The 16042-nt window shown below is 40.2% G+C and overlaps 1 protein-coding gene across 2 annotated transcripts in view; it reads right to left on the bottom strand.

The window, feature by feature from the left end:
* Positions 1 to 16042, bottom strand: part of arhgap21b (Rho GTPase activating protein 21b) — a 34652-nt gene that overhangs the window by 9902 nt on the left and 8708 nt on the right. For both annotated transcript variants that reach the window (XM_083927809.1, XM_083927808.1), the window contains exons 4-11: positions 15913 to 15934; positions 9934 to 10026; positions 9216 to 9294; positions 9077 to 9131; positions 3754 to 5323; positions 817 to 963; positions 336 to 438; positions 171 to 216 (exon numbers count right to left, since the gene is read on the bottom strand). In XM_083927809.1, coding sequence (XP_083783935.1) covers positions 171 to 216; positions 336 to 438; positions 817 to 963; positions 3754 to 5323; positions 9077 to 9131; positions 9216 to 9294; positions 9934 to 10026; positions 15913 to 15934 — 2115 coding nt within the window. The remainder of the gene's footprint in view (positions 1 to 170; positions 217 to 335; positions 439 to 816; positions 964 to 3753; positions 5324 to 9076; positions 9132 to 9215; positions 9295 to 9933; positions 10027 to 15912; positions 15935 to 16042) is intronic.

The raw sequence follows: 16042 nt of genomic DNA on the forward strand, positions 1-16042 counted from the left end.
ATTGGGTCTTTGGTACCATTACAGATGGATTTGATTTGTTTATAGATTGATATCTGGTCATTCTATATGCATTTCAATTCCAGGTAAATTTTGGCCAAAGAAAAATAAATCAAATGTTGTTAAATGACAAGAGGGCCTTGCATGTTTTGAGTAATCCCATAGTTCCTCACCTTCCTCAGGCCCCTGAGACTCGGCATATTCTTACTCGAAGATCTCCTAAAGAAGTGGAAGAAAAAAAACGAAGTTCTAGAGTCAGAGACAGGGTCAGACAGATCCATAACCAAAAACAAATCAGAAGAAACCAAAGCATTGACCCAATCCTTGTGTGCAATCACCTTCTGCCCTCCTCCTGGTAGTTATCCAGACCCTCATCATAGGATTTGGAGCGCTCTGTTTTGTTGGCTGAATCCGATTCCAGCAAAGCACTTCTCAGGGACTCTAAAGTTTACAGTGATAAAAAATATTGCTGTTATTTGTAACACAACTTTTGATTGTTAATGAGGGTCACATTAAGCTCTCAGGGGTGATTGGGGTCGTAAGCTGCGGTCTAAATAAATGTAAAAAAAACTGAACAAAGGTTATTTCCACAATAACAACACACTTGGTTAAGGTGGCTGCTCTGTATTTACTTAGCATTACACCTGACTCATCAAAATCTAGAATTTAAGCAATTACTTGATTAGTTTGATAAGTTTGCATTCATTTGGGTCATTTCATTGAAAAAATACAACCTAAAATCTCAGTCTTTTGCTCTTTTTAAATGCATTCTGTAAAGCTGACTGACATATCCATCACCCAACCAAACCCATCGTTTACCTTGGTCATGTGACAGCTGACGACGAATGGGAGGGCATGGTGAGCCTGGACTGGAGGGACCTGTTGCTATGGATGGTACAACTGATATCACAGCGGAGGGTGGAATAGGAGCAGCCTCCCGGTCGACACTCGGGCTGATTGGCTCATCTATGATGATGATGAATAAAAGAATCAGTGGGAGCACAGAGTAGAAATACAACTTTTGTCACATATTTAACTACATATATTTCCCTGTGTATATATATTTTATATGTCCCTGACTGGAAGAATGTGAGCCTGTTGAATATTTATCTTTGACATCTGTATACCAAAGACATCTTCAATGGCTTTCACCATCACCATCATCAGCCACACCACAGCTGAGTGTGTGGACAGATCATCTTCTGACATGTTTCTTGAGGGAAAAGGAAGATTTAAACACGTGAGTACCGCCCACTCCTGGCATTTCAAGCTTGAAACAGCTCAGAGTACAAAGCTGCTCTCTGCAGCCGAGGGGCTTTTGGAGCTAAATTTAAAAGCAACTGTCCTAGTTCTAGCCTGTACCCAACTTTGAAACGGGGCAAAGGGAAAAAGGATGTCACCATTGCCCCAACAGGGTCTGTTAGGCTGCCTCACAATGGTTCTTCTGTCCGTCATTAATAAATATCGAGTTACTCTTAAGTGTTTATATAGTACTCTCCCCAAAACATAAGATGGCCAGTCCCTTCTACTATACTTTGCATACATCAAAGTCCATAACAAACCCAAATGACCTACACTCAAATACATCAGCAACAAAAACACTCACTCTCCTGACAAGACATACACCAGGCATATTGCTATAGCAACACCTGAGGTGGGTTCTGCTCTGGACCCAAATTGTTCATCAGAGACATCATGAAGTGTTTACTCCAAAAGACAGTCACACATGGCTACTAAAAGAGGTGGTAAAATTGCATCCAAAATTGGACGCGTAGCTATAAAATGCATTAAAATTAGAAGGACCAAATTTCAGGTATACTGCAACATACAGTGAAAAATACAAGCCATTGCCAAAGAAGAAAAGAGATATATGACCTGCCTGTAGATTCGCTAAATATAAAATAATGGATTGGGCTATTGGACCAAATTACCTATCGCAACTAAGGCCTGGGCCAGTGGCCTCTCAAACAGGCCATTGACTGAGGCCCAGCGGCTCACACAATCAGGACACTGTTCTCCTGGGCTGGCACAACAGTCCCAGAATGGTGGTGTTGCAGCATCATCAATGTCACTGCCTGCTTTGTGTGCACCTGCACCTGGCCTGTTGGGCCTCCTTAACAACCAACAATATAGACCACTGAAGGAACTGAAGGAAACACTGTTAGTAAGCCACAAGTGTAGTGACCTCACTGATTACTCTGTACTCGAGCCCATCTAAATACATTCACAAAAAACAACAATTCAACAGCACCACAGTCTACAGCCTACTGCTTAATCTGTTTAATCTTCATGAAGCAGCATCAATATAAACTGGTGTACCTAACTGGCAACTGAGTTTAAATTTGTCTAACATTAATAGAAGTAAACAGTCATTTGAAGGGCTTACCTTTGAGGTATGTGAATGAGGTACCACGTTTAAAGTAAAATGTATTTCGCAACATATGCTAGAGTTTTCACTGAACTGCTTCAAAAGACCCACATTTAACGAAGAAACTAACTCTTCTCGCATGGGTTAAACCTAAACTCTCCTGTACTGTCAATGCCTGTGACCTAGTTCCTGCATATAGTATACCTACAAAAAGTGATCTGTATGTCCTTCAGACATGAATAGATCAGCCATCAGAGACAGTTTACTTAAGTTGAAACCAACAACGAAAGATATAAATAGAAGCACCCAAGTCTGGGTGTTTCCTTTCACTATAAGTGAATGATTGTTTCTCAGAAGAACCAGCTTAATCATACAGAAGTAACACAAATACCTATGAAAGTCCTTAGTTTTCCATTTTACTACATTTTGTGGTATCACAGAAAAACTGGTAGACAGACAGATGGATAGAAAGAGAGCCAAACATACATACATACATATAACACAGGAAGAGGCAGATGGGGAGGGACAGAGAATACGTAGATCTCTTAACATATTTATACATTTTTAACCTGACAGAATATTACGAAAAGGTCCTCCATCTGCAAACTCTTGCCTCCAGCAATGTAACTATACAGTAGCTATATTCTCATCAAGGCACATAAATAAACTTGCTGAGCGTTCCTATGAATTATGTATTATTTTCACTTCTAAACTGATTACAACAGATTCTCTAAAACAAGACTGAATACAATGACTGTACGGCTGTAAAATTCAGACTAGGTTAAGAAATGTGTTTTGTGCAATTTCTGAAACCTGTTACAAAGCATTGAAGTGCAATCACTCTGATTAGGTATGAGTTAAAATATTTTTGAAAATGGGTTTTTAAAGCACTGATGGCATATCTTATCACCAGGAAATACATTATGGGTCTACTGAACTGTAATGCTATCCATCCTCAAGAGACACCATCCAAGAAAAAAATATAAATAAGAAGAGAAATTCAATATATTTCAAAAGGCTTAAGCCATCCTTCACTCTGCCCCAGTTAGGTTGAAATATCCCACAAAACCTCTCTGTATGCCACAAAACCCGATTAATAACATCTTACAACAAAAATGAATCTCCCCAGCACTGTATACACACACACACACACACACACACACCAATAATACACTGAAACAAATCAACAATGAAAGTATAACCATCTACAGACTCCACAATCAGCTTTCTATCCATTTATTTTGAACTGATTTCTATTAGCGTCTATGATTGAAGCCCTTTTACTAGCTACATTGACAGCACTGCCAGTCTGCCTCATTTTACTACTGCTTTCTGTCGTTGCCATGACAACTTTGGGCGACAAGGCTTACAACTGATTATTCTCTTACCGATGAATGGAATGGAGTCCAAAGACTCATCCAGATTGCTGGAGCAGGAGGTGTGACATTGTTCCCCGAGGCGGCGTATGCGTATCTCTCGACGTGCATCGTTCGGAAGCCAGCATGCCGCCACATCTGCTGTGGAATCTGGTCCGTCGTCGTTTACAGCCAGGATGTAGGAGGGGTGGCGTAGAGGACTGGGGTTCTTTCCAGAGGGGGGCTTCTCCCTTAGAATGACCCCTGTCTCTGTGGGGCTCCGTCCATTCACATGACTCTGGGAGTCTGGGTGTGGAGGTTTGAGGATGCTAGGCCTCTGAGGCATCTGTTTTGGGGTGGAGCATGAAGAAGACCTTTGTCCTACCAATGCTGCATCTCTGCCTGCTTCAACAGCCTGCATGGTTTCTGACCGGATCCTGTTCTGGCCTTGTTGGGAAGTGTGGGCCGCACGGTTTCCTTTGACTGCAACTCTTTGGTCAACAAGAGAATGCTCAGCACTTGTGCTCTTTCCAAAATGTGAGTGTCTGTCTGAGAGCATGGGTGAGGAGCGGGTCTGAAGAGAATCTGGTCCTTTAGAGTAGAGAGAAAGTTTGGGTGCTCCCCTCATGCCACCGCTGTATCCAGCAGAAGGCATGTAGAGCATGGCTTGTCTGGGGACAGACTGCCTGCTGGGCCTCGTACCTTGATCTGCCCTTCCGTACCCTCCTCTCCTCTCATTGGGCCGAGCCAACTCTGCAGGGTCAACATAGTCTGTGGAGTGTGCCCTTGCTTTGTTCATTAGGCCGTCTTGGGAAACACTTCGAGGAGGCCAAATCCTACCATGGCTCATTCTCTCTGCACCACTCATGCGGTCCTGCGAAGCACTTCTTGGGGCAATCTGAAAGTGGGGTGGAGGTCCTTGGTATGACCGTTCATGGGAGGTACTCCTCCTTCTTATCCCCTTAGGGCCCCATTCTCCCCGGGGAATGTGATGAGTAGGGCCAAAGGTGGTCTGACTGGATGCTCGCAAATTGTCCAGCCTCTCCTGGATAGTCCGACTACCATGGGAATGGATTCCTTTGTTGTCAATGTACTCCCTGTATGTTTGGTAAGTGCGCCAATCAATGTTTTGATTGTTGCCTGGATAGTGAGGTGCCTGACCTCCATATGGAACCATACCACTGGGATAGACATCAGCTTTTCGTGGGTGAGGATACTGGGCCAGTGACCCAGGCCTCCCCCTGGCAAAGACAGGATCCATGTAATCTATCCTATGTGCTGGACCCATGCGGCCCATTTGGGCTGCATCAGGAGGAACCACCACAGTCCTCACACTGTCATTGCGCATGCACACTGCCATCTGGCTTTTTGGATATGATAGAGGAGGAGGAGGAGATGGAGGCACTGTGATCTCCTTTCGGTACCCATGATCAGGAGGTGCTGTTGGCCCTCGGCAGACCTGCCCTGCTGAGTCTGTCGCCTGGGCCATGCCCGTAGGCTTACAGTCTACTCTGGGGTAGCATACTTGGGGTGGCTCAGGAATGTGACAGGCATTTCCACTGTAGCTGCTGCGGCCACGGATGTAGGCATCCTGGGAGTAGGCCTAGAGACAGAGCAATAAAGCAGTGTTACAAAACATAGTACAAGCTGCATTTGCAAGTGTGTGTAATATTCAACAGTGTGTTACTAAATGCTTGCTGAGAAGTCAAGTGTGATATTACAAATGCGACTGGATGCATGTGTGTGGGCAGTGCATGTTGCAGTATGAGTGAGCGGAGGCGTTAGCAGTTCAGGGGTGTCAGTTGTCTTCTTCTGCTCCTGAGTTCTCATGGTAATGTACATCTACTATAACTTCAAACACCATGAGATGGATGTGGAATGGTGTTCATTTGTACTGAAATCAATATTGAGCCTGGACTAACATTTTCAGCAAAGACTGTGCCAATAAATATTAGATAAGGCAATAAAGTAGCTAACACTAGACATATCTGAAAAAACATGAAAACATTAAAATGTACATTAAAAATTACATAGATGACCACAGGTAACCAGTGTCTTAATTTTCCCACCTCAGACTGATGGACTGCAACCTCAAACAGACAGGAGGTCGCCCATCTCTCATAGAAAAAGTGCTAAATTTAGCCTGCCTGATTATCATCCAGGGTTTGGACGCCTACACTATTTCACTGCAGATACTACTAAAATCTAAATACCCAATCAAAGCTAAAGCTTTATATCGGCTTGTTAGCCTTACTACATTTATCTGCTACTCGCCACATACTGCAAATTCAACAAGCAAGAAGATGTGTAAAGGTATGAGGACTTTGATCCTGCTACCTGGCATCATATTACAATCTTACATAAAACTGTGTGTCACAGAAATCAGCGCCAAGCTCTGTTCCTCCTTTTGTAAGCAAGAGAGTTCAGAGGTCACTGGCCTTTATCACACTAATTACATCTGGCATGGAGGATGAAGAAGGGGCGAGGCTTCACTAAGATGCCAGCTGGAAGCCAACTCGAGTGCTCAATCTAACAGGTACTGCAGGCACAGTGCATCAGCCATTTCTACAGTCTACATTTAAAACAGCATCACAGAGCTGACCATTAAACAGTTATCGATGGCAACTATATAACAATGATGTAAAACCTGAAGACCACATCCTCTAATGACAATGACGATGCGTACATGCATGACATAAGCAAAATTAGACAGCAAGCATAACATGACAACGTTAAGTGGGTACCCGGTCTGCTGTTTGCTTACCAGATTAGTGGTTTCCGGAGAAAAAGGCTGCCGTTACAGCATGTGAAAACGAGAGTGTCAAGAAATCAGGATAGATAGAGTGGAAGAGGAAAAAAAATGCCAGCAGAGCAAAATGCACACATTATAAAAAAAACAGCCACAGCAATGACTGGGCTTGACATGCTAAAAATATACTAGAGCTGCAGCAGCACCGGCAGTACAGAGGGATGAAGAAGCAGAGATGTAGCAGGGGTTGCCATGTTACGACCTGCCTGTGCCAGTCTGTCCTGATTAAGGTGGCAGGAGCAGAAGCTTGCCTCGCATGCTGCTAAGTCTCCATGGTTCTATCCATCTTCAGCCAGAATATTACGCTAACTGAAAAAGGTGCCTCCAGTCTATGTCTCTCTCACCCTCCCTCCCTCTGCTATTGCTCACATGACAGAAGCAGCAGCTGCTGATTATACATTCAGCTCTGATGGTACACCCCCTCCCACTCCTTCCTCCTCTCTCCCTTTCCCCTAGCATCAACCTGTTCTGAACACAGGGCAGTCAGCTGATTTTATCTACTGGTTTCAGCTCATCATTCATGCTGTTCCCTCTTTTTTTCTGCTCAGTATTTCCTCTGCTTTTCTGGCAATCATTTCCCTCCCTTTTCTGATCCTTCAATGTACACACCTCTCTGTCTCTTTGCTAAGCAACTGCTGCCTGTCTGTGTACTGCCTCCTACAGCGTAATGTCATCCTGCTAGCATCTCCATTATCCTCTTGTTCTTATGGACAGCCCTCATCAGTTTGCCTGCGTACATTAATAGATATTTTTTGTGTGGCTGCTGGCCATATATGGTGCAAAACCATGTCCTGTGTTTTCACAACACACATGTAAGATACAGTGGTCTGTGTAAATGGGTACAGGGGGGAAATGCCAAGTATGACATAGAACCTAACATGGAAAAGGGGTGGAATACGTTTATTTATAATTGACTCATGATAGATTGGTATACCTAACTAACAAATAGCACTGACACCCTATTTTTAATGTTTTAGATACAGTTCTGGGAGGGTGTGGTGCTTAAAGAGAAAGATATCTGGTTGTTTCAACAATACATATTGATATTGCAATGCAGAATGCCATTCTCCTAAATGATTAATTGATCTACTTATCAAGTCAATAATGAGGATTCAATCTGGACATAAAGGATCCACAAGGGAAAGTTTTAGGTAAAGTAAAGAGCCATGCTCTTTATATAATTCATAAACAGGCTGTCATAACAACTAGCCCTTGGGAGAAGATTCCAAGGCATCCTGACAAAGCACTTAATATTATTTGCTATAGATATGGAACAGATGAGTGCACCTTCACTTTGCCCTGAATGTGAAGAACGCATAGTTGCTGCAAACAGCTCCCTGCAGCACGCATAAAAGGTTAATGACTTATCTCTGCACTGGAAATATTTGAGAGACAAGCAAACCACATTTGAAATTGTATAGAATGTACACACCAGTTTATTTGGCAGAGCATGGTTAGTATAAAACAAATACATTATGTGAAGCCTAATTGGATTAAAGATGTCTTTAAAAAGCTAAAGATTTGAACATTCCTCTTTTTAATTGATGATCATTGCCTTTTGTAATAGGACAATTAACTCAATATAAAAATTAAAATATAATGACATTATCTTTTTTTTTTTTTAAAGCTTAACACTTCAAACCACCTGTACAAGTATATGTCTCCACCACACTAACACAGTATCGACTAAAAGCTGTAAGAGTACCCAAACCACAAAGACATTTTTGTGAGCATTTCACAAGAATCAAAGCCCTGACTTTTAACATAGACTGCTGAAAATATGCAACTAATATGTACAAAGTCCCTCCCAGCAATAATGCAATTTAACCTTTTATGTAAAAAATATTCAAATAGTCATTTCCTGCACTGAAAACTCAACTTCAGTTTACTTTTTCAGAACTCTACTAAGGAGAGGTCCATGGTATTTAGACACACTTGATAATTGGCTTCCACTCATTTTATTCCTTTCATTCTTTTTATCGATAGCCTTTTGTTAATAATCGAACAGTCTGTATTTTATGTGCACGTCTTCAGCTATTTTTAGATTTGTCGTGGAAGTTGAGTGTCATAGCCACTTCTCTTAAGTTATCTATTCTGATTTCTTACAACAAGAGTAACTGTACAACTTTTCTACAACTCAGTTGTTTAATGTCGGTCTGTTCCATTTAGACCTACATTTGAAGGCAACTTTATTATTTTTATAATTTTAGAAAAATACCCTCCTAACTTTTGCATTTAACAAGTCAAAACATATCATCTATACAGATGGCGCTATGTATATTACTCACTGATAATATGACTGTATATGTTTTTTAGATAATACTGCTTGATCTAGAAATCCAATTAGGCCATTTCGACAGTTGTGTCAGCAGCAGTTTGAGAACAGAAAGTCCGCTCTGCCCTGATTAGGAGGCCTAGATAGAAAACTCGGATGAGATGTGCAGTGTGCATGCATCTCATGACTTCTGTCCCAACATGAACTTGTTAAACTAGAGCAGCTCAGGTACAATGGAAATTATTGTGGGAAAATAGGATTGAGAGACTTACCAGTTGCAGTATGTCCTCATCTTTTGGCATCACACAAAGTTCAAGAAAGTCACCACTGTTGGGGAACAAAAAGAGATTTAAAACAGGGAATCATACAGTCAGACCACAATCGTCCACACAAATGTATAATAAACCTCACCTGTCTTGGATCAAGGATATAACCTCACAATAGGCTTTCCCGATGATGCTTGCTCCATTCACCTTCACTATACGATCACCTTAGAGGCATAAAAAACAGCAGTAATGGCATCAGTAACATAGAGAAGCAGGGCAGTCAAAGACTGTTAGATGTTTATGTTAAGAAAGCAGATACATTTACAGGAGCGTTGCTAAAGGTCCCTGAAAAACACTGGGTTTTCTGTCCAATACAGAAGCAGAAAAAGGAGTACTTTCCTACAACTCAATGCCCTCGCTAAAGTTTTGCATCACAGCAGGAATACTATCAGGCCACTTCTGAAAACTGCACTCCATGCATTTATTTTTTTCTTTAGCTCGCAAAACTTTAAAACGCCAGCTTAGAGGAAGTTTTCTGCTCTTTATGACATCAGTTACAAGAATATATCTGGGCTTTTGTAATGTCATGACGTTGTTCAGAGTACATACATTCCCAAGCCATCTCTAGTAAAAAAATATTTAAAGATTATTATTTGGCAGTTTTTAAAGCCTTTATTATATAGGACAGACAGGAAATGGGAGGGGCAGACATGCAGCAAAGGGCCGCAAGTCAGAGTCCAACACGCGGCCTCTGCCTCAAGGACCTTCAGTCTCTTTACATAGGACAACTGCTCTAACCACTCAGCCATTGGCCGCCCCAATCATTAGTCAGAGACAAGTCAGAGGTGACTTGATTTAATTACCTGTGCAAAGACCAGCTCCGTGTCCAGGGCCACCTTCCTTGACTTGCTTTACAAAAATGGTGTCCATTGGTTCTAGCCTATTCCGTTGTCTGCCTGATGAAAAGAAACAGGTCCGTATACATTACACAACAGTATATAAACAAAATGTCAAAATGCAATAGATTGCATATGCAGAGAGCAGCGCATAGTAATATAGATTTGGACATTTAAAAAGACTACATTTATGAGTTGGGGGGTTTCTTTATTACAAACGAAGAAAGTAAATTAAAACAAATAACATGATACTCTATTTCAAGAATCACTGTACTGAAGGCTGAAGATGAAATGTGCAAAACATCAACTGCAACGATGTGGCCAAAATCTTCTATCCTGATATAGGTAATTTCATATCTCCAGAAAAATATAAATCACGATATAGCATGTTTTCTGGTTATTCAATAAGTAAATAGTCTTTATGAAATAACCCCATGGTAAAGCCTATTTTTTCTCTCCTGTGGGCAACAAATACTTGCCAAATACAAAGTACTGAATATTTTTCTCATTTTATCAAAATAAATAATAATGATTTAGTACAAAATAAAAAAATTAAGTGAAATTCCAGCTATACACTGACTATATATATTTAGATATTGTGATGTAAAAACAAAACTGCAATCTTCAAATGATATTTCCTCAAAATATTTCACACCAGATTTTGAGAAATGTGCTTGTTATTAATTTAGATGACATAATTGTATAGCACAACATATCGATATATGATTTAATCGCGATATGATTTCCTTAAAGGAAGATTAATCATCATACTGAATTGTCACCCAGCCCTATGCAAAACGTACCAATGACTTAGAGCAGACAAATGTTTCATGACATTTAGGTGAGAAGAGAGAATGGCTGTGTATGTGAATGAGAGATAAACTGGGAGGTTTGTCACAAGATCTGGAGACATGTGAATCAACATTATGACAGCAGAACAGACTCTTATAGTTAAATGCTTGCCTGTATCAACGGTTTTGAATAGATCGTTTATTGATTCAAAGGGAAAAAAGGAATCTCAGTTGAGGAAAATCGTGTGGTTTTCAGGGAGGTGGATAAAAGCAACTAAAGAGAGGAAACCTGTTTGCTCATGCTACTCCTGTCTCCTAGCAGCTGCATGGCTGCAAAAAAAAAAAAACCACGAAGGAAAGAAAAGAAAGAGACAGAGAGAGAGAGAGAGAGAGAGAGAGAGAGAGAGAGAGAGAGAGAGAGAGAGAGAGAGAGAGAGGGAGATACAGAGAAGAGAGAGAGAGAGAGAGAGAGAGAGAGAGAGAGAGAGAGAGAGAGAGAGAGAGAGAGAGAGAGAGAGAGAGAGAGAGAGAGAGAGAGATGCAACTCCCACTCTTTCCTTATAAACTGAGGAACAGTTCTGGGCACAGCCAAAGAGTGGCTACAGTCCTTCTCCGTTAGTTAACATTCTGGTAGTGAGTCAGCGCACAATGGCTAACAAATGGATGGGAAGGCTGACGAACGTCAATCAAACGTGATAGTTTATTAAAATGTGCTAAAAGTTGTTTAGAAAATCCTGCCATAATCAATGAAAGATGTTAGATATTCTTAGGGTCTATTCAATTCATGAGAAATAGCTTTCGGCCCAGTGTCAGACACAATATTGCTGTTTTGAATGCTTTGTGTTTAAGTCACTGGAAAAAGGGATACAGGCAATCAGGTTGCTTAATATTATTCACCGGTTATTAATAATCCGCCGTAATCTGTAAACCTTTTCTCCTCTCTTCCACATACGAGAATACTCATGCAGAATCACATCCTGGGGTTAGGGTTCCTGGGGACTCACATTATGTAACACTGCAAGAGGAATCCCATAAAACTACAGCAGCAAGACATGCTCCCTCTGGTGGCACAGTATTGCATCACTATCTGCACAATGGAGCTGTTCATAAATCCATACATGAGCTGCAGTAAATATTTAAACGTATAGTGGAAGCAATTCACAGTTATTTTTTCCTTTGCTGCCTTGAAGAACATGAGATAATGTATGAAGACCTGAATATTTGTGCACTAATATTTTGTACAGTTTCATCAAAGCGGTAGAAGGATATTTTTAGTATGGTTTCAACTTGTATACAAATAGTACAATGTTTACAATTGAGCTTTCTTTTTACAGTACAACAAATCAGTCAACTAGATTTATCTTCGCTCTACAAGGCTACTTTGGACAATACAAATGTCATAATTATTTATAATCCGGAGCACCACCCAACCATAGGCATCATACATAAACTCACCACCAAACCAGTGCTGTTGGCACCTAACCAATTTTTAAAGAGACACTCCCAACATTTTGGGAAATGCTTTTTGTCTGTTTGTTATATTACATGGGATCAATTTATTCTTACCTGTTCAGTACAGAGAGAACAAAATGTTTGTGGTGTTCCCCTCAAAGCAGAGAAAACCCTCTCTAAGCAACAGTGAAAACATTGCCAGGTTTCATTTGCACTATTTTAATCAGTTGGCAAATAGAGAGAGAGGCTAGGTAAAAACATTTGCCGCAAGTGCCTACAGTTGGCTCTTATTTATGCTCATTCACTGTGAAGCTATTAAAGACTTTTTCAAAAAAACTAAACTTATATCAGCACACACTCAACAAAGCCTTCATAAAATAAGCTTTCTGTCTCAAAATGAACACTAATAACGCCTGTGTACAATGAGCACTTGCAGCAAAAGACAGACTAAATGACAGCTGTGATTGAGGAAAAAGACAGCCTGTCTCTATGGTAAAGAGTGAAGAGTTGACAAGAGAACATTAGATCACAAGTGCACCCAAACTTGACCCCGCAGTTGTGACAGAAGAGCTTTGTCTTGAGAAGCAGGAGACTCTAATACGATAAAAGATGGTGGTGTAGCACTGTGGAGGGACAACAGCGGCCCACTCATAACTCTGAGGCAATGTTCCTCACAAATTGCCTTCTTCAGAATAAAACCACACTAAATCTGAATGATCAGTTGTGTCAAAGGGCGATCAGCACAATGACATCATTCATCTTTCCAGCAAGCAATGATCACAGCAAGAGTTCTTAATTTGGTCCCCACAGCTTAGGCTGTACATTGTAAAAAGCAGTGCTCTTCACAGTTGTTTAGTGGAAACAAGACTTTTCCTACAAACAAAGGCCTAATACTGAACATTATATGATTTTTTTGCCCATTAACAACCACAAAAGAAGTCTGAATATACACATTACAAGTTATAAACATGCCTTAATTTTGAGACCTGGTTCTTGATGTCTTGACAACTTGTTCTTCAATTGGGCAATTTCTTCAAAATAATTTAGTCTTTTGGGGCCAACAAACACCTAATAATACTTTTTAACACCCTATTATGAATTTTCCACCTGGATGTATTATATGTGTTGCTTTTAACTGTTTGACCTCCTGACCCGTCATATGGCAAAATTTTGCCATTGACTAAACATGTCATGCAGATAAAGCGCAATTAAATTCTGAAGAGGGCAATAAGTGTCAGAAAAGCGATTTATGAATTAAAAAGAAAAGACTGCATCAAACTGGTGACTCTGCCCCCCTCCCTCCTTTTGATTTCTGCCTAGTTCTTTGGTGTGGTGCTGTGACCAGGTTAGCCCGGTCTGGACTCAATCATCACAGGTTCGTCCTTCTTTAAGTCTGGCTTGCTTCCTATGAGCCCCTTTGTCCAGCATTATGAAACTGCCAGGATTCTTTAATATTCTCTGGCTTACTCAGGCGGAAGCAAAAAGGTCCAGACTACGTATAAACGAAGTTTGAAGTTTAAAGTTTTAATTTGGACAATCAGCAAGCTCTGTGTATGCGTTCCCTGTTGTTGCAGAAGTCACAAAGTAGGTCACAGACATAGTTTAAATTTGTAACTGGGACAGCACAATATCATTTAATCATGTGTTTATGGGCAGATGCTGCATAAAGCATAATTCGGCTAATATCTGGGGTAGCCTCTATCAAGATAAAAATATATGTTGTGAATTTTGAAAGCCTGTCTGTGCCTTGCAGAATATCTGTGTGTACATCTACACAAGTCACTGTGTACATACATCATATACAGTCCATTCAGGATTTTAATTGGATGAAAGCAACGATATTTTTTCATTAGTGCAGGACAGTAACACGGATTCAAGCATGTGTCAGTGAGTTTTAACAGATGACCATGTGCACTGATGAGTGGATTCTCCATGTCATACTGCACCACAGCCCACATTATCTGTTGCCCCACACAGTTAATCAAACACATCTACATCAGGGTGATACAGTGTTATAACAATAATACTGGTTTATGACACCATAAATAATTTGGTGATTGTAATATTTCTCTGTGACAAATATCTGAGCCTGATTGACTGTAGTGTTGTGTTTAAGTAATCAATTATGAATTTCTCTGTCTGTTGGGTTACCATATCACATTACAAATGTCTTTTATTCATCAATATTTGTGTCAAAATATCTTTTACAATCCAATAATAATCCTACAAACAGATAATGTCAATACATTTTGTGGTGTTAGTTAAAAAATACACTTTCTATCATTCATCCCCATTTTACAACTGTAAATGATGAGGAACGTTAAAATTGATTAACAGGCTTTCTCAGTGTGTAAGGAATGAATTACAGTGATTCTTTCCTGTACAATTTTCCTCTCCAAGGAATATAAATGTCTAATAAAATTAGTGACGTCTATGTGGACGAATTCCAGTGACAGCAACCTCCTCACAGTAAAAAAATGGCAACAGACTAAACATGGAGCTGAGCCGGCACCGTAACAAAGTTACCTCAATCAAAGGGAATACCTATCGGGAAAATCTAAATGAAAAATATTCTAGTTGGAGTGGCCCCAATGAGTTCAGTACATCTTTGGCTTCTTTCATAAAGAATCTCATGGAAGATTTCAAAGTTTAAAGTTGCCTTCTTGGCAAACATACAGGGCTGGGAATTCAATTCAGGCTTTCAAATGACTTACAAAGTCTTGCTTGATCAAAATAAAGTGTCCAATTGTGATATTTTGGTATAAGACGTGACACTGGTCAAAATAAAACATCACAAATAAACTTATCAAAACATATCACCATCACATTGCTTCTGAATGTAAATCACCTAAGACAAAAGTGATGAGCTCAGCAAAAACAAAAGTCATAATAAATGCAGTTGTTATTTTATAAAATAATAAATCATCAACTGTATGCATGTGGTTTCAAGCCCTTTAGGGCCACAAAAATCCACAAAATTGAAGGTATGTTTAGGGCATCTAGGATTCATTTACAAAACGTGTTGAACACAATTGCTAGTTACCACTTTTGCTTGTGTTTTTGTGAAAAATGACAAAAGAAGTAACCTCCAAAACATTTGTTTTCAAAATGCAAAGGTGATATTGGGCATGCCAAAATGCTAAGTTGACCATAAGGATTTGGTAAATATTATATAAAAGTTAATTTTGCACACAAAATTTAAAGTATGTAACTTTGTTTCTATTTCATTTTTACTGACCGCCGGAGATCCAGTGTTAAGCACTGCCTCTCTGGCATCCAGGATTCATAGAACCGTAGTTACATTCATAACTTTCGGTTTAACAAATCAACATTCACGGATGCCAAAACAGAACAGTTTGAGGATAACAAGGGGAAAGAGGGTCAAACACATAAAACCCAGTAAAATTGAGGCCATCCCTTCTGACAGCCTTTTTATGGTGAGAGAGAAAAGCAGCAAGAACAACAAAGTGAAACAATATGAAGAGGTGGATCAGTGCAGGACAGAAACAGGTGGTGCGGACAAACCTTTCATGCCTCCACAAAGGTCAGTGACACACAGGAGATACATTGTTCTCATCGCATAAGGAAGCAAAAAAAGCCAAAGAGGGGTTGGATTAAAAGTCATTAGAAGTCAGAGGCACTGCTCTGACTCAGCAGTGCTGAGGGGCAGGCATGTAAAGGAACAGCGGCGTTTTCTGCTTACCTCTGCGGCCATGATCTTCCTCCTATAAAAACACAGAAATATTCAGGTGACTCTGTTGTTCACGGTCACAAAATTTAGGTATCAGGCTTTTTGTTGACTCAGTGTAATCTTACGTGATAAGCAGCTAATT

The sequence above is a fragment of the Echiichthys vipera genome, assembly GCF_963691815.1.
Source record: "Echiichthys vipera genome assembly, chromosome: 15".
NCBI classification, from domain to species: Eukaryota; Metazoa; Chordata; class Actinopteri; order Perciformes; family Trachinidae; genus Echiichthys; species Echiichthys vipera.